Genomic DNA, 21,369 nt, shown 5'->3' on the forward strand with positions numbered 1-21,369 from the left:
AATCTTGCATTGCAACCCAGGACATGGGGTACATAAAAATTTTACACCACCAAAATCTGGCCCTGAAAATGCCTCCCAGGAGTTCTAGTTCCATCTCTGTTCTCTCCCTTTTGGTGTTCAGGCTTTCACCCCTGTCCCAGCTGCTGGGGGTCACACTTGTACTGTGGGTCCCCTGTCTACTCGGTCCCTGACCTCTTCAGGCTGCTGGGAGTGCCAGGAATTTGAAAACTTCCCCCCATTTCCATCTCCCCACTTAGGGGTGCTGGAGGTTTTTGGGGTACCATGGTCCCTGCTCCCCTTATTCCCTTCTTGGGGATGCATGGGGTCCAAGGAGACCCCCCTGCCCCTCTCTATGCAATTGAGGGTCCCATGAATCATGGCGCTCCTCCTCTCTGGGCTCCCCACTTTGGGATCCTGGGGGACACAGGGCTCTGCTCCTCCAGGCTGCCTCTGCCAGCAGCTGCCACTGGGAACCCCAAATGTCCCCCCAAAGGGCATTTTCTTCTCAGCCTTGGTGTTCTTCATTCTCCAATCATCACCCCCAAAAACCCAACCCAGGAAGCCCCCAGGATATCTGAGCCGAGCTCCCCCTCCCTGGTAACCTGTGGGATAGAGGGGTGTTGATCCCATGGATGGGGGGGCTGTGAATTCAGGGAGTGAATCCCAGCTTGACTGGGATATGCTGGACCTGAGATCATACTGGGATAACAAGCACCTAACTGGGATTACTAGGAGTGTCTGGGAATGGCTATGGACATGCTGAGGGCAGCTGGGATATACTGGGAGTGTCTGTGATCATACTGGGGATGACTGAAAACACACTGGGAACAATGGGAACCATGCTGGGGACAACTGGGAGCCCATGCTAACGACAACTGGGAGCGACTGGGAGCGACTGGGTCTACAGTGGAGGCAACTGGGCATAACTGAGACCATGCAGGGAGCGGCTGGGATCATTTTGGGAGGGACTGGGACTCTACTGGGGGCAACTGGGTGCAACTGGAATCACACTGGGAGGAACAGGGAGCAACTGGAACCATGCTGAGGGCAACTGGCATCCTAATGGGATCACCGTGGGAGCAGTTGGGCCATGCTGGGCAAGACTGGGACCATACTGGCAGCAACTGGGACTGCACTCAGCGTGACTGGGAGTGGCTGGGAGCAACTGGGATCAGGCTGGAAACACCTGAGGAGTGATTGAGAGCAACTGGGATAGACTGGGAGAGACTGAAACCACAGCGCAGGTAAATGGGAACAACTGGACGCACACTGGATAATCCTGGGAGCAACTGTGCCCATGCTGGGGTCATACTGGGATCCTACTGGAACTAGCTGGGATCATACTGGGAGTGACTGCAAAGGTGCTGGCTGGGACTGGAACCATACTGGAGGTGACTGGGAGCAACTGGGCCCATCCTGGGAGTGACAGGGAGTCACTCTGGCCATGACTGGAATCATACTGGGAGGATCTGGGAGTGACTGGAACCATACTGGGGGTGGCTGGGTGCAACAGCTCATACTGGGAGTGACTGAGATTGTAGTGGGAGTGACTGGGATCATTCTGGAAGTGTTTTTCTGTAGATCTTCTGTCTTTCTGGTCTCTTTTTATTCTCCTTCCTATCCTACATACCTGGAATATTTTTGGATATCTTAATGTTACCCAAAATCTTAAGGGTTAACACTTTTTAGGTTAAATTATCAAAGTTTGCAAAGTTAAGGCTATGGTAAGAGTTCTTTGTGCAGTTGGATGTTGTATTAAACCCCTTGCCATAGTTCCTTGATTGTCTGTATTTCGTCAGTTAAATTTTGTGTCATTTTGACCTCTTAGCTCAGTTGGTCAGAGCATGGTGCCAGCATCACCGAGGTTGTGGGTTCGATCCTTGTGGGGCCATTATATTAAGAGCTGGACTTGATGGTCCTTGTGGGTCCCTTCCTACCAAGAATATTCTTTGCATCTGTCCATGCTGAGAAGATCTGGTTGTTGTTTCTCCTGTGCACCAAACTCAATCACAGGAACCTTTGGTTACCACCAGCATTGAAGTGTTCTTGGGTGTTACAGCCCTGCAGGCTCACAGTGGCCTCTTGTTTCCATAAGGCGTCAGACTGTCCTACTGGTCCCTTGGTTCCATGGGCCCAAGAGTGCCACAACGATCCCCTTGGTTCCACAACTTCCCATGATGTCACACTGACCAATGTTTCCATAAGGATCTGGAGTGTCACACAGGTTTATGGCATTTGTCCTTGCTGCCCCTCACATCCCACTGCCCCACAGAGAGCCCCGAGCCACCCGTGAGGGACAGGCCCTGCTGGGCCAGGCCTGGGCTCAGGGCTTGGCCTTTCTGCTTCCTCCAACCCAGCCAGGCCTGGCTCAGCATTGCAGTTCCCTGCTCAGAGCCTTTGGCTCCCGGCAATCCTGGCCTCCAGGATCTGCTCTCACCAGTCCCTGGGGAGCCTTGGGCAGTCCCTGCCCTCAGTGGGGCCAATTGATGCTCCAAGGGACTTGGAGTTTTGCTTCTGACTCCTTGAGCAGCTTTATCAGTCTGAAGGAAGGACAAAGGAGGATCAGGGAAAGGAGAAGGAAGCATGAGGTCAAGCACTCCCTGAATTCACAGCCCCCCCACCTATGGGATCATCACCCCCCATCCCACAGGTGACTGGGGAGGGGGAGCTCAGCCCAGATATCCGAGGGGGGTCCTTCTTGGGTTGTGCTTTTTGGGTGGGGATGTTTGGAGAATGAAGAACTTCAAAGCTGAGTGGAAAATGCCCTTTGGAGGGATACTGGCGGGTCCCAGCATCCCTAAGTGGGGAGATGGAAACAGGGGGAACTTTTTTGATTCCTGGCACGCCCTGCAGCCTGAAGAGCTCAAGGACTGAGCAGACAGGGGACCCAAAGTACAAGTATGACCCCCGGCAGCTGGGACAGGAAGGAACCCCTAAACACCAAAGGAGTGAGACCAGAGATGAGGAACTCGTGGAAGGCATTTTCAGGGCTGAATCTTGGTGTTTGGGGGGTTCATATGGACTCCATGTCTTGGGTTGCAATGCAAGATGTAACCAAAAGTATGTATTCTATCACCATTTGTTAAAACCTGGTACAGCAATTTTCATTATCTTCTCCATGACCCATCCCTCATAACTGGGGGATATCTTCTGTTAATGAGCCAGCTGTTAAAACCAGGTGGGGCAGTGCTCTTTATCTCTTCCACCACCCATCCTTCCTCCAGGGGGATATCTTCTGTTAATGGGCCATTGAGTCTCAGTGCAGGACTGATAAAATGACATCATCCCATTGTGAGATGCTCCACCCAGGGGGAGGAGCCAAGTATTCCTGCATGGATATAATCTGAGAATCTAAACTCCACAGGCAGTCTTTCTGCACTGGATTCCCAGAGGAGAGACCAGACCCATCTACAGCACCGGAACTTCAGAGGTAAGCTACAATCTCCTATGGGATCATTGCTTCAACAGAACCACATCAGTCACTCCAGGAGGACTGCAACCACCATTTAATCAGACTGCTTCCAACACTCTGACCAACGGGCTGTAAGGTTCTGACTTTGTTGGTGGGTTGTTTTGTTGTTGTTGTTGTTGGTTTTTTTCTTTTATACTGCTGCATTTTCATTTTCCTTCTTTAGTAAAGAACTTACATTCCTTTTCCCATAACGTTACCTGAGAGCACTTTGGTTTCAAGATTATAATAATTCGGAGGGCATGGGATGCTTACATTTTTATCCATTTCAGTGGTGATTTCTGCCTTCCTTAGCAAACACCTTTCAAACCAAGACACCTCAAATACCCAGGTGACTTCTAGAGATGGGCTTGGTAAGAGGAACCATCAAACTCATTGTGCTCATTCCTTGTATTTTTTCCCAAACCAGGATTTCCCAATCCCAAACCTTGGCGAGATGGAGAAGCAGGCTGTGAAGAAGATGAAGATCTCCAATGACACCCAGGCAGGTGAGGAGAAATTCAGTGCCCCTTTCCCCCTCTCTCCTGCTCCATCTCCCAGCCCAGCATGGCCCCCGGCTGCAGGACAACCCTGCTGCCGACGCCGTCCTGCTGGGGACGCACTGGAGGGATCTCCTTCCCCTTCCCTCTGGCACGGAGGCAAATCCCATCCTCTCCTTGTCCTTCCTCCCCCAGACAAGGAGCTGAGGATGGAGACCAGGGAGGACAAATCCCCACGGCAGAACCTCATGGACAAGGCTCTTTTGCACGGCTCCACAGTGCAGGAGTCAAGCATGGACGAAAATCCCCAGAGATCCCACAGGAGGAGGGGCTCCAAACCCATCCCAGGGTGCTCTGAAAAGGAAAGACCCACCCTGTGCTGGGAAGGCGGCCGGAGATCCAGCCGGGGCTCTGAGCTGGTGGTCCATGAGCGGCTTCAGGATGGGGAGAAGCCCTACAAGTGCTTGGAGTGTGGGAAGAGCTTCAGACAGAGGAAAACCCTGATCCGCCACCAGATGATCCACACTGGGGAATGGGCCTACGAGTGTGGGCAATGTGGGAAGGGCTTCAGCAGGAGCTCCCACCTCATCATCCACCAGCGCATCCACACTGGGGAGAGGCCCTATGAGTGTTCTGAGTGTGGGATGAGGTTTCACAGCAGCTCCAATCTTGTCCTGCACCAGCGAATTCACACGGATGAGAGGCCCTTCTGCTGCCCGAACTGTGGGGAGGGCTTCAAGCAAAACTCCCACCTCATCAGGCACCAGCGCATCCACACTGGGGAGAGGCCTTACAAGTGTCCCCAGTGTGGGAAGAGCTTCTCAGACAGGTCTAACTTTGGCAGACACCAACGGAGGCACCGGTAAGGGAAGCCCTGCAAGTGCCTCAAAATACAGGAAGAGCTTTGTGCACTGCTCCAGCTTCATTTGCCCATGGAGAATCCACACTGGGAAGAGACCTGGTGATCCATGTTCCCTGGGATCCATGCTGGGAAGACACCTGTACCTTTTCCTGCCCATGGCAATGTCATGATGTGGGATCAAAGAATGTGAGACTGTGATCATGGTCCATTATATTCAATCCCATCTCAGGTCATTGCCAGAGGCAGGAAAAGGACTCCCTCTCTCTCACCAGAGAAGGGTGTCCTTTCTTGGCAGGAGGAAATACGTGGGCAGGAAGAGTCAGTTGGTGGTATTTTAGTTTTCCCTGTGAATGGTTTGTCTTATCCTTTCTGTTACCAAAATTGTTTCTGTTCCTGTTTTTGCCTTATCTCGTTGCTGTTCTCAATAAATTGTTCTTATCCCAGCCTGGGATCTTTGTCTTTTGTGCTTTCCATGGGAGATGGGAGGGAAGTGAGCAGCAGCACGGTTTCAGCAGGAGCAGGAAATTGAGGAATGCCATTCCTGAAGCCCAGCCCGTGGAAACCGAGCATCCCAGCTGGTGCCAGGCCTGGTTGCCATGGCAGCAGCCTTGGGAGCGGGTCCCTGGCTGGGGGCTGCGGGAACCTCTTCCCTCTGGTGCCCAGGGCCAGGAGTGGAGGGAGCGGCTGGAGCTGAGGCGGGCAGGTTTAGGCTGGATGTGAGGAAAAGGTTTTTCCCGCGAGGCTGCTGGGGCACTGAACAGGCTCCCCAGGGAAGGCTCCCAGCTCCAGGGCTGGCTGAGCTCCAGCAGCGTTTGGCCAGCGCTGCCAGGCCCAGGCTGGGATTGTTGGGGTGTCCTGTGCAGGGCCAGCAGTTGGACTGGAGGATCCCCATGGGTCCCTCCCAACTCAGCCAATTCTGTGGCTCTGGGATCCCATGAGCCTGGGAATGGGACTGCAAATGGTTGCCATGGCAATGGACTCTGGCTCCAGGTCTGAGCTGGTGTCCATGGCAACCACCCCTGGCATGGGGTCTCCATGGAGCTGCCAAGGGACTGACCATAGCAACAGGGCCTGTGATGGTTGTCATGGAAACAGACCATAACAATGGGTCAGATGTTGCCATGGGAACAGACCACAGCAGGGAGACAGCTCTGGCCAGGAGCAGCTCCTGAGCACAGCCCAGCAGGGCTGGGGCCCTGCCAGGGCAGCTCAGGGACACAGAGAGCAGGCCCAGACAGAGCTGCCAGGGGCTCAGCACTGGCAGGGGCTGTGGGATGTGCCAGAGGGGGCTGTGTCACAGCAGCACCTCTGTGGCTGTGTCCTGGAGCCCCAGAGCAGCTGTGATGTCAGAAAGGGGCTGTGTGACAGCTCCGAGTGGGCTGTGTGAGGTCACAGCTGGGGCTGTGACATGACAGAGTTTGTTGTGTGAGGTCCCTGAGCAGCTACAGCATCATAGAGGGGACTGTGTGACATCATAGAGATGGCTGTGACATCATAGCATGGCTGTATGTCATCATAGACCTGGTTTTGAGGTCAAAGTATGTGCTGTGACATTACAGGGTATCTGTATGACATCACAGAGATGGTTGTATGACATCACTGATGGGGTTATGACATCACAGAGCTGGCTGTGACATCATAAAGGATGGTGTGAGACCATTGAGCAGAGACTGACATCATAGAGGGTGGCTCTGTGACATCACAGACCTGGATGTGACGTCACAGAACAGACTGTGACATCACAGGTTGAATTTTTGACATCAGAGTCTTCTGTGACATCACAGTACAGCTGTATGACAACACATGATAACATCCCAGAGTTGGCTCACTTAACAGAGGTCAAACTTAACAGGACTTCAGTTATACCTTAACCTTAACTGAAACCTCAAATGCCACAATTTAGTAAAACAACAGCATTTACTGGATTTAACCCAATTTATAACCTATGACTTTTTGATTTAACAGAGGGATAATCCTTAACAATATTCAACTTAGCTTATAACTTATATTAAACTTTAAAAAGAGCAACACTAGGCAGCATTTAACTTAGCTTTTACCTCATGACTTACCCTCACCCACAGGCCTGACTGACTCAGATCTCCAAGGCACTCCAGCCCCTCCCAGAGCAGCATTTCTGCCACATTTGCCAGGGCACAGCACTGGTGTGTGCACACAGACACAAAGAGGCAGTGCAAGGCAGCTGTGAGAAATTCCCCTGCAGGGCAGGGAAATGCTCCCTGCGGATGCTTTGGCATCTCCCCAGCAGGCCAAGGCCTGAGCCTGGAGGAGTGGGGGGATCGGCCCAGGCTCCGTCCTTGTTCGGGGATGCCCCGAGTGCAGCAAACGGGAGAGTTCCCGGCTCACAGAGGCCCCACTCCGAGGGAGGTGGCTGGCCCAGGAGAGCTGCAAGGGGCTCCTTTTGGAGCGCTGTTTGTAGGGCCCCAAGAGAGGGGCTTCAGGCACAGCAATGTTTCATCCTGGCCGCACTTGGCATCAACAGCTTTCTTTGGAAGGCTGAGAACAGGGATGTTGTGCCACGCAGGGAACAGGAACAGTTCCCAGGGCTGCTCCTGAAGCAAGCAGGAGCTGCTTGGGCAGCAGCAGTGCCTGGGAGCAGACAGTGTTTCTGATGAGCTGCAGAGGAGCTGAGCCCAGGGGCTGTTGGCCAAGGCCCAGGCCCAAGGAGCATTTCTCAGCTGGCAGGGCGGCCTGAGAAGGGGAGGGGGGAATGCACCAGCACAGGGCCCCATGGAACCAAGGGGCCATTGTGACACTGCAGGGCCCCATGGAACCAAGCAGAACATTCTGACGCAGGGTGGCTCCATGGAACCAAGCAGAACATTCTGACACTGTGAGGCTCCATGGAACCAAGGATCCATTGTGATACAACAGGGCCACATGGAGGCAAGTGGACCACAGTGACTCTGGGGGCTCCGTGGGACCAAAGGTCCATTGTGACACTGCGGGGCTTCATGGTATCATGGACACCATTGTGACAATGTGTGGCTTCGTTGAGCCAATGAGTCCTGCCCCTGCACCCTCACACAGGCTGAGATGGACACTGCTGGTTTCTCTGGCAGGCTCTCTGAGCCCAGCCCAGCTCCCTCCAAGCTGTCCCAGCTGCCCTGAGCTCTCAGCAGCACCCAGGGCCTCTCCCCAGCACAGCCCAGCCGGCTCTGGCCCCACAGCTCTGCTCAGGGCCGGCTGCTCTGGGCACTGCCCCACGGCCTCAGCCCCTCTGCAGGGCACAGCAGCAGCTGCAGCTCAGAGAGGCCTCAGCCCCAGCCATGGGGGAAGGTGCTTGGCCAAGGGAAAAGGAGGCTCCCTGGGTGCCCTGCTCCCCTCTCCCTGAGGTGCCGAGAGCTCTGCAGCCCCTCCTGCCATCCCATCTGCCCAGGCCAGCACAAGAGCCCTGGTCTTGGGGCTCTCAGGAGCTGCTCCTGCTCCAGGCCCAGGGCCCATTCCAAAGCTGGGATAGCCAGAAAGCTGTGCCCATTTCTGTTCATTCCTGTTCTAAGGAGGACGGATCCTCAGCCACCTGGAGAATGCTAATGAATTTTGCTACTCCAGAGGCCACCTCTTCCTTGGGCTCATGGAACCAAGAGGCCCCTGTGACACTGCAGGGCCTTGTGGAACCATGCAGAGCATTGTGACAGAGCAGGACCTTGTGTCATGATGGGGCCATTGGGACACTGCAGGGCCCCATGGAACCAAGGGGACAGTGTTGCTCCTCAGGGACTCATGGAATGAAGGAAACATGTTTGACACCATGGTGCCCTTGGGACCAAGAGGCCATGGTGACACTGTGGAACCAAGGAGAGCATTGCTGCACTGTGAGACCTCATGGAAGCAAGGATCCACTGAGACACTGCAGGGTGTTGGGGGACCAAGGTGCCATTGTGACACTGTGGGGCCCAAGGATCCAAGGGACTTTGTTACACCAAGGGGTTTCATGGAACCAAAGGGACACTGTGACCCTGGGAGGCCTCATGGAATCCTGGAGACCATTATGACACTCTAGGGCCCCATGGAACTGTGGTGACACCAGGTTGGCTGGGAGTGTTGATGTGCTGCAGGGTAGGAGGGCTCTGCACAGGGGGCTGGACAGGCTGGATCCAGGGCCCAAACCCAACAAGGTGAGGTTTAACAAGTCCAAGTGTCAGGTCCTGCACTTTGGCCATAACAACCCATGCAACATAAAGGCTGGGGACAGAGTGGCTGGACAGCAGCCAGGCAGAAAGGGACCTGGAGCACTGATGGACAGCAGGCTGGGCATGAGCCAGCAGTGTGCCCAGGTGGCCAAGGAGGCCAATGGCTCCTGGCCTGGATCAGGAGCAGTGTGGCCAGCAGGAGCAGGGCAGGGATTCCTCCCCTCTACTCTGCACTGGTTGAGCAGCACCTCAAGTGCTGTGTCCAGTTCTGGGCCCCCAATTTAGGAAGGCCATGGAGGGGCTGGAGCGTGTCCAGAGAAGGGCAACAAGGCTGGTGAGGGGTCTGGAGCACAAGTCCTGTGAGGAGCAGCTGAGGGAGATGGGGTTGTTTATCCTGGAGGCTCAGAGAACACAAGGTGTGTCAGTGTACAATTCGGACTTGATGATCTCCAAGGTCTTTTCCAACCTTGCTGATTCTGTGATTCTCTCAAACCACCCTTGGAGCAGGTGCAGGATGAGCCCTAGGCCTCCTCTTCAGAAGGTGCAGCAGCCCAGGTCCCTCAGCTTCTCCACACAGGTCCCAAAGCCCATCCTGTCAGTCCTGCAGAGCCTCTGCAGCTCCTCCTCATTGCCCAGAACAGGGAGCCGCACAGCCAGACACAGCAGCCCAGATGTGCCCCCCTGGCCTGTGCTGCCTCTGGCAAGGGAGCAGCACGAGGCCCTGCAGGACCCTGCAGACAATTCCTGAAGCACTTGTAGGATGATCCTGCTCCCCAGGGGACACTCCCGTGGTGCCAACTGGGGAACTGAAATGGGGAGTGGGGCCAAAGAGGAAAGGGCAAACAGGGATGGGCTGTTAGCAGGGCAGGGAACAGGGGTGGGCAACAGGAAGAAATCTGGAGCAGGGAAGAGTAAAGAAAGCAAAGGTGAAGCAAAGGAAATGCTCAGGGCAGTTTGGGGGTGGCTGCCAGGCAGCCCTGGCTCTGAGCAACAACGTCTGCAGTGGCACAGGAAACTCACAGCTCATGGGAACAAACTTTCTGTGTGACTTCAGAGGCCACAAGAAACCTGAGTAGTTTCCCTCCTGTCCCCCAGCCCTTCCTGGCCCCAGGGGCTGATGGCATTTGTGCTCCCTCAGGTTCATCTCCCCACAGCACCATGGGGGTGCTGACGCCTGCTCTGGGCAGTGCAAACAGGGGCTCCTGAGCCAGTGCTGCCGTGGCTGTGCCTGCAAGGATGCGGCACCTCTCTGAGCTGGGGGAGAGGCCAGGGCTGCACAGGGGGGATGTTGTTGGCAGTTCCATGAGGACGCTCTGGGACGCTGCCCTGGGGTGTCCAGCGCAGTGGGGATGGATCAGCCCCTGCTCTGCTGCTCCTTCCCATCTCCCCCAGGGACCTTGCAGAGCCCCAGCCATGCTGTTTGCCCCCAGCCTGCCCACGGCCAGCCTGGGGCTGCTCACGGGGGTTTTCTGTGCTGAGCTTTGGCCTGGCCGTGTTCTTGAGAGAGCCTGGGCAAGGAGCCTGGAGCCCCCAGGCCCTGCCCTGAGGCGTCAGCGCTGCCCCAGCAGTGCCCATGGCCTGTCCCTGCTGCAGCCCCGGCACTGCCACCCCCAGGGCTGTGCCCGGCCCCGAGAGCACTCAGGCCCTGCAGCAACACCAGGGCCAGGAGGGCAGCGGGGCAGTGGCACGGGAGCAGCACTGGCAGCACCAAGTGCTGCTGCTCCTGGGCACAGCTGCTGTGCCAGCACTGATCTGCCCCCAGCTCTGCACACAGACACTGCTGCTGCAGCTCCAGAGAAGGGAACAAAAGGGGAATCTCTGCAGAAAACTTTCCTGGGAGGTCCTTTACTTCATTGAAAGCCATCAAGAGCACAGCCCCTCATTGGCACAGTGTGTGGCCACAGGGCAGGTGCAGAGAAACAAAATGAGAAATGGCACAAACAATGACATTTCTTTGTGGACAAAATTAAAAAAGGAAAACAGAGAAAACCTCCAAAATGAAACCAACAGGAAGTATCAAAGGTGATTTTTATTATAAGTGATTTGCAGAAATTGGCCAGCAGTTTAATGTTTTTTTAAACCATCCAGTCATCAGTGTCCACACTGCAGCCTTGAGCTCCTGGTTCCTCAGGCTGTAGATGAGGGGGTTCAGGGCTGGAGGCACCACTGAGTACAGAACTGACAGGGCCAGATCCAGGGATAGGGAGGAGATCGAGAGGGGCTTCAGGTTAGCAAATCCTGCAGTGCTGAGGAACAGGGAGACCACAGCCAGGTGAGGGAGGCAGGTGGAAAAGGCTTTGTGCCATCGCTGCTCAGAGGGGATCCTCAGCACAGCCCTGAAGATCTGCACATAGGAGAAAACAATGAACACAAAACAGCCAAGTGCTAAACAGACACTGACTGCAATGAGCCCACGTTCCCTGAGGTAGGCGTTTGAGCAGGAGAGCTTGAGGATGTGTGGGATTTCACAGAAGAACTGGCCCAGGGCATTGCCATGGCACAGGGGCAGGGAAAATGTATTGGCTGTGTGCAGCAGTGAATAGAGAAAGGCACTGGCCCAGGCAGCTGCTGCCATGTGGGCACAAGCTCTGCTGCCCAGGAGGGTCCCGTAGTGCAGGGGTTTGCAGATGGACACGTAGCGGTTGTAACACATGATGGTCAGGAGGAAATACTCTGCTCCAAGGAAGAAGAGAAGGAAAAAGAGCTGTGCAGCACATCCTGTGTAGGAGATGTGCCTGGTGTCCCAGAGGGAATTGTGCATGGCTTTGGGCACAGTGGTGCAGATGGAGCCCAGGTCAGTGAGGGCCAGGTTGAGCAGGAAGAAGAACATGGGGCTGTGCAGGTGGTGGCTGCAGGCTACGGCGCTGATGATGAGGCCGTTGCCCAGGAGGGCAGCCAGGGAGATGCCCAGGAAGAGGCAGAAGTGCAGGAGCTGCAGCTGCCGCGCGTCTGCCAATGCCAGCAGGAGGAAGTGGCTGATGGAGCTGCTGTTGGACATTTACTGTGGTTGAACACGGGGACCTGTTCATGGACAAAGGACAGTGGCAAGTCAGAAGAGGCTGCTTTGGGTCAAACCTGGGCCATTCTCTGTAGATTGTCCCGCAGGGACTCACCCACCCTTGTTTCTGCTCTGGGAAAACTTCACCCAGATCCCTGCCTGAGCTCCAGCTGTGCTGTCTGAGTGTGCCAGGAGCAGCCAGGCCTGTGCCTGGGGGCTCTCCAGGAGCCATCCCTGCCCTGCTGCCCTGGGTTTGTGGCCATGCAGGAGAGGGACAAGGCTGGAAATTCAGGATTTGTCAAGGGCATCACTCGTAATGCAGAAGGGCCTCTTGCCATCTGCACACACTTCTAAAGTATAGCAGGAGTTGGTTTTACAAATTGTTTTCCTACTCGCAAATCATTCCTGATTCTCTGAGGTCAGAAATCCCCAGCATTTCTGCTGCACTCAGAATTTCCCACTGAGACACATGAGAGGCAAAGGATTCCCTGTGGCTTAGGGAAGGTGAGGGGCTGGATGGGCTTGTTCCCAACTGCCCTGGGTTTGCACCTTTGGCTGGAATCAGAGCACAGTCACACTCCTGTGTCACCCTGGCATAAACCAGACCCTGCCCAGAGCAGAGGGATCCCTGAATGTCTCACCCTCTCTAAAGGTCTCTGGGCAAGGTCTCAGCACCCCCCTCTGCCAAGGACACTCATGGCTCCCTTGGCAGAGCCAACAGCATTTCCTCAGCTGTGGCATCTCTGCCCTTCCCCATGGGACATTCAGGGAACTCTGAGAGGCTCTGGCACAGATTTGCAGCCAGGAGGGCAGCTCAGAGCTTGGAAGGACACAGCAAGGAGATCCCCAGGTGTGCCCATGATGGGATCTCAGGGAGGGGGCTCAGCTCATTCCCCTTTGCCATGGACTGCTTTGCCCACAGCCCCACAGGTGACAGGGAAGCTGGGACACCCCATTCCCATGGACACACCTGCCTGGCAGCAATCCCAAGGGCAGGGCCTGACTCAGCTGCTGCAGATGCCAGAGCCTCCCTGAGAGCCCCAGATACCAATGACAATATCAGAGCAGTGCATTTAGGCTGTTTAGGAGCCTCCCAGCAGAGAGACTGAGCACCCAAACTTACAATTTTGTCATCTCTGTAAATGTTCCAACATTACTTTGCTGATCCTGGTGTGTCCCCTTCAACTCAGAATGTTCTGTGATTCTGGGAATACAATTTATCTTCTGCTTCTCTCATCCCCCTTGTTGTCTATAATTAAAAGAGAGAGAAAAAAAAAGCCTTTTGCAACAGTTTTAGAACAGTAAAGTAAAAACCAGACCTTTATTGGAAACTTCCGGGTGTCCCAGTGGAGATGTGGGACACCCGGCCGCTTATTTCAACAATTTATTAAGGTTGATTAATTAGGATATTTAACAGAAACATTCAATAGGAGATTCAGCTGCCCCAGTTACACACCCCTGAGTCAACCCATTGGAGTAGGTCCAAGGGTTTCTTTGCCCCACTTTCTGTTATGACTGCTCACATTCTGGTTACAAAACAAAATGTTCTTCTTGTAGCTCCTCTCCCTGATGATAAGACAATACAGTATTTCAGAAATCTATTTAGAAGATCAGATTATTGTTCTAAAATCTAAGAGAAAGGTTAGGAAACATACTAGAGGTAATTAAGGATAATAGTTGTCCTTAATTATAATATAAATGTAATATCATATCATATCATATCATATCATATCATAGTATAGTATAGTATAGTATAGTAATAATAGTTTAATAGAGTTAATTAAGAATTAAAATTTTATAATTACATAATAATAGTTTACAGATCTAAAAATATATTAAAAATGCATAAAAAGCAAAAATCTTTTTCCTATCATCTCAACTTTCCCACCCTGCTTAAAGAGAGAAATTGAAAACAGTCTCAGGAAAGCTCCTGATCTTTACAGCAATTCCACTCTCACCTTCTTTTGGGAAGTGTCCTCTGGAGCTGTGCCCAGGCAGGTCTGGAGCTGGGAGCAGCCCTGCCCCACACAGCCCCTCTCAGCAGCAGCCCCTGCCCTGCTCAGGGTGGCTCCTTCCCCCCACAGCTTCTCCCCAGCGCTGGGAGCAGCTCCCCGGGCCGGCTGAGAGCTGTCCCTGGCAGGCAGCAGAGTCCCTGCCCCAGCACAGCGCCCTGGGCTGCAGGACCCTGCTCTGCAGGACAGCCCTGGGCACCCCTGGCTGCTCTGCACAAGGGACAGGCAGAGAATGTACTCACAGAGTCTGTAGGCACTGGGGTGTTCCAGCTTGAGGAGATGCCCCCAGGAGCTGCAGCTGCATTGTCCTGCAGCCAGAGGCTTCCTGTGCCAAGGGCTGGCAGGGATTCTGCCCCAGGCACTTCTCAGCACCTTCCCAGCCCTGACTGATTGAAGCTCTCTGTGCCTCTGGGCTGTGCCCAGGGTGGCTGCAGGCAGTGCCCCAGCCCTGCTGGGCTGCCAGAAGAGCTGCTCAGCAAGAGAAATGTGCTTTTGAAGCTCTTCTTGGTTTCCAGGAGCTGCCTCTGTGCCAGGAGCGTGGCCCAGCTCAGCAGCACAGACACAGCAGCAGGACTTTAATGAGCCTCTTGGGGCTTTGTGCTGAGGCCCTGAACATCAGTCCCTGACAGGGAGGGGAAGAAACCTCTCAAGAACTCCAAGTTAGAATGGAACTCCAAAGTTTCTTTCACTTCTAATGGGTCCCACTGAGGGACATGACTGAGAAAGTGTCCCCAGGTCCCAGGCAGAGCAGAGAACTGGAGGCACTGATGACAGCTGGGGACAAAGAGAAGCCAAGGCTTGGTGCCCTGGGCCACAGCAGCCAATGCTGTGCCAGCAAGGGCTGTGAGGAGACACCTTGTCCTGAGGCCCTGGGGCCTCCTGGCACAGCCCCAGCAAGGCTGGCCACTGTCACCCCCTTGGCCTGCCCTCAGCATCCCCCCTAGCCCACATGCCAGTGGCCTCAGGGATCTGCTGGAAGGAGTCCCTGGGGAGCCTTGCTCAGGAATGGCCCTGGGGGCTCCTTCATGCTCCCAGGGACTGCAGCTTTTTCAAAGGACTTTGGCTTTTGCTTTGGAGTCTCTGAGAGCTTTGTGCAATCCTGGCCTCCAATTATCTGCTGTAATTAGTCCCTTGAGAGCCTTTGTCAGTAACAACACTCAGTGGGGCTCATTAATGCTTCAAGGTACTTCAGGTTCTTAAGGCACTTTCCTTTTTCCTTCCCACCCTGAGTCTCTGAGAAGTTTGTGCAATCCTGGCCCCAATTATCTGCTTTAACGAGTCCCTTGGGAGCTTTGCATTGACATTCAGTGGGGCTCATCAATACTTTGAGATACTCAGGGCTTTTTCAGCTACTTTGGATTTTCCTTCCCACACTGAGTCTCTGGGAGGTTTTTGTGCAATCCTGGCCTCCAGTTCTCTCCTCCAAGGAGTCCATGAGGAGCCTGTGTTGGGGATGGACCTCAGTGGCACCCATTAATGCTTGGAGACACTTTGGGTCTTTCCTTGACCTTGACTCTTGGAAAGGTTTGTGCAATCTCCTCTCAGGCCCTGACATTCAAGGGCTCAGCTCCAAATGCACCACGGGGCTCATTAGGATCAAGCAAATCCTAACAAACCATGGCTGTGCCTTGATTTCCCTCTGGTCTGGTGCAGTTCTTAGGAAAGTTTCCTACAATAGTTACGGAGAAATAGTTCAAAGAGCTTCTAGGAAATATGTATTCCTATTTTAAAGGGTGTCTTTTATTCCTGTTCTCTTTAGAGCAGAGGTGATTGCAGCATTCAGTGATGGATATTGATCCAGGGTCTCTCCTAAGGAGGTCTGGCCAGGTCAGAGAAGCTGTGCCTTGAGGGCTGACCCAGTGGGGACAGCCTTGCTCCACATTCCCCAGCCCCATCCTGTCTCTCCTCACTCTCCTGGGACCTGCTTTGCTCACAGAACTGGCTGCACTCAGGCAAAGAGGGGTTTTCCTTCTTTGATTTTAGCAATCTAAAACTGCTGAGTTTCCCCATGGCAAACAGACACCCTCCTCAAGTGTGTGCCAAGCCCAAGGTGCCACCAAGGAGGTTCCCCTTCCCCAAGGCAGAACCACGCAAGGAATGTTTCAGACACACAGGGAGTTCTACAATAAACACAGCCCCAGAGTTGGCTGAAGGCAGAATTAGAGCAGCTGCTGAAGGACAGACAAGCTCTGAACTCCTTGCAGCTGAAAGCACCAAGTGGGTTGTTGGGAGGTGTGTGAGTGAGGCAAGAGTGAGGGAAGGGAAATGCAGAGAGCCCTGGAAGTGTTTCTGTGCAGACAGGCTGCTCCAAGGGCAGCATTGGCCTTCTCTGGGGGAAACTGTGAGGGGTATTCGGTGCGGAGAGACCTCCCCAGTGACCTCACAGTACACCCTGTGATGTCACACAGCCACCTGTGATGTCACATCCCACTCGCTGATGGCACACAACCTGCTCTGGGATGTCAAACCACCATTCTGTGATGTCACAGCCCCCCTCAGATGACAGAAAACCACCTTGTGATGTTACATTTTCTCCAGTGATGTCACACAGCCACATTTGATGTCATAGTTCACTCTATGATGTCACAGTTGGCATTGTGATGTCATACAACCTGTCCTGAAATGTCACATGGCTCTTCTATGATGTCACTGCCCACTCTAGGATTTCATATCACCACCATGTGGCTTCACAGTCTGCTCAGTGATGTCACAACCCTCTCTGTGATATTCTCTATCTAACCTCTGGTGTCATAGTCCTCTCTGTGATGTCACAACCCACTAAGTGATATCACCCAGCCCACACTGTGATGTCATGCAGCCACACTGCGGTGTCACACCCTGCTTTCTCATGTCACACAGTCCCCACTATGATGCCATAGCTGCTCAGTGACCTCACACAACAAACTCTGGGATGTCACAGCCCCAGCTGTGACCTCACACAACCCACTCGGAGCTGTCACACAGCCCCTTTCTGACATCACAGCTGCTCTGGGGCTCCAGGACACAGCCACAGAGGTGCTGCTGGGACACAGCCCCCTCTGGCACATCCCACAGCCCCTGCCAGTGCTGAGCCCCTGGCAGCTCTGTCTGGGCCTGCTCTCTGTGTCCCTGAGCTGCCCTGGCAGGGCCCCAGCCCTGCTGGGCTGTGCTCAGGAGCTGCTCCTGGCCAGAGCTGTCTCTCTGCAGCGCTGCCCTTGCCAGGAGCTGCCTCTGGGCCAGTAGCCCGGCCCAGCTCAGCAGCACAGACACAGCACCAGCACTTTCATCACCCTCTCGGGCCTTTGGGGCTCTTGGCATCACACTCACTCCCTCAGAGTGTGCTCCAGAAACTCCTCAAGAGCTCCAAGTCAGATGGAAACACTGAAGTTTCTTGTAGTTGAAATGAGAGACACGAGTGAGAAAGCGTCCCCAGGTTCCAGGCAGAGCAGAAGACTGGAGGCCCTGATGGCAGCTGGGGACAAGCAAGGGAAAGGTGTCTGTGGTGCTGAGCAAAGCTGGATGTGTTTCAGGAATGGCAAGGGCCAAGGGCTGAGCCCCAGCCCCTGGCAAGGCAGATGCTGTCCCTCCCTCATTGCTCAGGGCTCTTCCCGGGCCACTGGCATGTGGGGATGTGCAATGCCAAGGGCAGCACCATGGGGCGGCCCCTGCCAGGCTGCTGAGCAGGGACAAGGAGGCAATGAGGCCCCAGGGCTGCCAGGGTCACTTGTTCCCTGCTGGCCTCAGGCCCAGGGCCAGCAGCCATGGCCAAAGGGCTGCACAAGTTGCCTCAGGCAGGGCTCTGCAGCTGCTGCCCATCCCTGTGCCCTCTCCAGCCCAGGCTGCCCTGTGGTGTCCATGCCCTGCGCCTCTGTCCCTGCAGGCTGTCGTCATCCCCCGGCTGCCCCATCTCGCTGGCCCCTTCCTTTGCTGACAGCTCTGCGTCCTGCCTGACTCTGCCTGGCCACACAAAGCCTTGGGCTGCTCCAGACTCCTTCTGGGGGATGTGTTGCACCACAGCCCTGTCCTGGGACACAAATTCCTTTCTCCTGGTGTCCACTCTGGGCCTCCCCAGCTGCACTTGGCATCAATTCTTTCTTTCTCTGGCTGTTTTCCACTATGTCAAAAAGATCCACAGTCTCTGAAACTGCTCCTTAAACACTCTCATGGCTCTCCTCCGCTGTCCTCAGTCTCCACCCCATGGAGAGCAGAGCTCCTTTGTCCCTATAGAGTGGTCATGTGCCTGAGGCCTCAAAACCCCACCTTGGGAGATCTCTGGGCATTCTCTAAGGGGTTTTCAAATGAAAACAGACTGCTTATAGTCGAAGAAAATCACAAGAGGACAAGGCTAACCTAACTCCTCTGTCCTGGCTGCTTTTGTCTGGGAGCAATTCTTAGATCTATGGAATTTGGGATGCCAAATTCTAAATGGTCCCAGGACAAGAAGGCTGGAGCTTTTCCATAGGAAGGAACAGAGCCTCACAGGGGCTGATGCGAGGTGACTACCAGAGGCCAAGGCCAGCCCGAGCTAGCTGGTTTTTTTTGGGAGATACCCTTGGATACAGGAAATGTTTAAGGGAGAGTACCAATTTTGGCAATGGGCACCAAAAAAGATGGATGGTATGCCATTGTTAATCCTGTGGGACAAATTGCATTATGGTTCAATTCCACCTGTTCAGTCTTTTACACTTAAACCAAGTCTGGGACCGGGATTGGAGTGGACAGCCACCCCAGTCTCCTCTCTTAGAAGGAATTTAAAAGTCTAGGCATCTTAGAGGGCTTTGAGGATTCCTGGTGGCTGTTGGGTGTCATTTCTCCACCTCATGACACAGCAGGAGTTTCTCCAACAAATAGATAAAGCTTTTGCCTGAAGCTCCCACTCTGCCCATGGCAGGAAGCCCTGGGAGTGTCTGTGACATCCCGGATCTTTGGCAGCCTGGGGACTCCTGGGATGTCACCGTGGAGGCCCCGGGAGTGCCTGTGACAGAGTGGTGCCTTAACAGCCGAAGGTCCCCTGGGATGTCACCATGGAATTGCTGTGACTGCGTCTGACCACACAGCTCTTCAGCATCCCCAGAAATCCCTTGGAGGTCTCTGTGGATCCCCTGTCTCTGCCTGTGACATCCCAGCTCTTGAACAGCCTGGAGAACCTTGGAATGTCCCCATGGAGCTCCTCTGAGGGCCTGTAACAAATCTGATCCTTGGTAGGCAACCATCCCTACCCCCATGTAGCGATGATCTGTTTCCATGGCAACTATCACCAGGTGCTCTTGCCATTTTCTATTTCCATGACAATCATCACAGCCCCTGTTGCTATGGGCAGTCCCTTGGCAGCTCCATGGAGACCCCATGCCATGGGTGGTTACCATGGACACCAGCTCAGGCCTGGAGCCAGAGCCCGTTGCCATGGCAACCATTTGCAGTCCCATCCCCAGGCTCATGGGATCCCAGAGCCACAGAATTGGCTGAGTTGGGAGGGAGCCATGGGGATCCTCCAGTCCAACTGCTGGCCCTGCACAGGACACCCCAACAATCCCAGCCTGGGCCTGGCAGCGCTGGCCAAACGCTGCTGGAGCTCAGCCAGCCCTGGAGCTGGGAGCCTTCCCTGGGGAGCCTGTTCAGTGCCCCAGCAGCCTCGCGGGAAAAACCTTTTCCTCACATCCAGCCTAAACCTGCCCGCCTCAGCTCCAGCCGCTCCCTCCACTCCTGGCCCTGGGCACCAGAGGGAAGAGGTTCCCGCAGCCCCCAGCCAGGGACCCGCTCCCAAGGCTGCTGCCATGGCAACCAGGCCTGGCACCAGCTGGGATGCTCGGTTTCCACGGGCTGGGCTTCAGGAATGGCATTCCCCAATTTCCTGCTCCTGCTGAAACCGCGCTGCTGCTCGCTTCCCTCCCACCTCCCATGGAAAGCACAAAAGGCAAAGATCCCGGGCTGGGATAAGAACAATTTATTGAGAACAGCAACGAGATAAGGCAAAAACAGGAACAGAAACAATTTTGGTAACAGAAAGGATAAGACAAACCATTCACCTGGAAAACTAAAATACCACCAACTGACTCTTCCTGCCCACGTATTTCCTCCTGCCAAGAAAGGACACCCTTCTCTGGTGAGAGAGAGGGAGTCCTTTTCCTGCCCCTGGCAATGACCTGAGATGGGATTGAATATAATGGACCATGATCACAGTCTCACATTCTTTGATCCCACATCATGACATTGCCATGGGCAGGAAAAGGTACAGGTGTCTTCCCAGCATGGATCCCAGGGAACATGGATCACCAGGTCTCTTCCCAGAGTGGATTCTCCATGTGGATGAAGCTGGAGCAGTGCACAAAGCTCTTCCTGTATTTTGAGGCACTTTCAGGGCTTCCCTTACCGGTGCCTCCGTTGGTGTCTGCCAAGGTTAGACCTGTCTGAGAAGCTCTTCCCACACTGGGGACACTCGTAGGGCCTCTCCCCAGTGTGGATGCGCTGGTGCCTGATGAGGTGGGAGTTTTGCTTGAAGCCCTCCCCACAGTCAGGGCAGCGGAAGGGCCTCTCATCCGTGTGAATCCGCTGGTGCAGGACAAGATTGGAGCTGCTGTGAAACCTCATCCCACACTCAGAACACTCATAGGGCCTCTCCCCAGTGTGGATGCGCTGGTGGATGATGAGGTGGGAGCTCCTGCTGAAGCCCTTCCCACATTGCCCACACTTGTAGGCCCATTCCCCAGTGTGGATCATCTGGTGGCAGATCAGGGTTTTCCTCTGTCTGAAGCTCTTCCCACACTCCAAGCACTTGTAGCGCTTCTCCCCATCCTGAAGCCGCTCATGGACCACCAGCTCAGAGCCCCGGCTGGATCTCTGGCTGCCTTCCCGGCACAGGGTGGGTCTTTCCTCCTCAGAGCACCCTGGGATGGGTTTGGAGCCCCTCCTCCTGCGGGATCTCTGGGGATTTTCCTCCCTGTTGGATTCCTGTGCTGTGGAGCCACTCAAAACAGCTTCTTCCATGAGGTTCTGCCGTGGGGATTTGTCCTCCCTGGTCTCCATCCTCAGCTCCTTGTCTGGGGGAGGAAGGACAAGGAGAGGATGGGATTTGCCTCCGTGCCAGAGGGAAGGGGAAGGAGATCCCCCCAGTACGTCCCCGGCAGGACGGCGTCGGCAGCGGGGTTGTCCTGCAGCCGGGGGCCATGCTGGGCTGGGAGATGGAGCAGGAGAGAGGGGGAAAGGGGCACTGACTTCCTCCTCACCTGCCTGGGTGTCATTGGAGATCTTCATCTTCTTCACAGCCTGCTTCTCCATCTCGCCAAGGTTTGGGATTGGGAAATCCTGGTTTGGGAAAAAATACAAGGAATGAGCACAATGAGTTTGATGGTCCCTCTTACCAAGCCCATCTCTAGAAGTCACCTGGGCATTTGAGGTGTCTTGGTTTGAAAGGTGTTTGCT

The 21,369-nt window shown here is 54.5% G+C and overlaps 3 protein-coding genes across 7 annotated transcripts in view; all 3 read right to left on the reverse strand.

Moving 5' to 3' along the window:
* Positions 1 to 21,369, reverse strand: part of LOC147646629 (maestro heat-like repeat-containing protein family member 7) — a 237,373-nt gene that overhangs the window by 188,239 nt on the left and 27,765 nt on the right. The window lies entirely within an intron of this gene.
* The window catches only part of LOC147646634 (uncharacterized), a 272,424-nt gene that overhangs the window by 74,484 nt on the left and 176,571 nt on the right, over positions 1 to 21,369 (reverse strand). The gene's annotated exons all lie outside the window — the stretch shown is intronic.
* On the reverse strand, positions 10,971 to 15,090 carry LOC147646638 (olfactory receptor 14I1-like). Of its 2 annotated transcripts, none has more exons than XM_086873149.1 (3): positions 14,214 to 15,090; positions 13,083 to 13,208; positions 10,971 to 11,982 (listed from the first exon to the last, which is right to left on the reverse strand). In XM_086873149.1, the coding sequence occupies exon 3, from the start codon at positions 11,957 to 11,959 to the stop codon at positions 10,994 to 10,996; it is 966 nt and encodes a 321-aa protein (XP_086729275.1). In that variant the 5' UTR covers positions 11,960 to 11,982; positions 13,083 to 13,208; positions 14,214 to 15,090; the 3' UTR covers positions 10,971 to 10,993. The 2 variants fall into 2 exon arrangements, with proteins under 2 accessions (XP_086729275.1, XP_086729276.1); XM_086873150.1 differs by having other exon boundaries at positions 13,918 to 15,006.

This window comes from Cyanistes caeruleus, unplaced genomic scaffold (genome assembly GCF_971803275.1).
Source record: "Cyanistes caeruleus unplaced genomic scaffold, bCyaCae1.hap1.1 HAP1_SCAFFOLD_89, whole genome shotgun sequence".
NCBI classification, from domain to species: Eukaryota; Metazoa; Chordata; class Aves; order Passeriformes; family Paridae; genus Cyanistes; species Cyanistes caeruleus.

Excerpts from the sequence above, each read along its gene's own strand:
- LOC147646638 (XM_086873149.1), bottom strand. The coding sequence starts at position 11,959 with ATGTCCAACAGCAGCTCCATCAGCCACTTCCTCCTGCTGGCATTGGCA.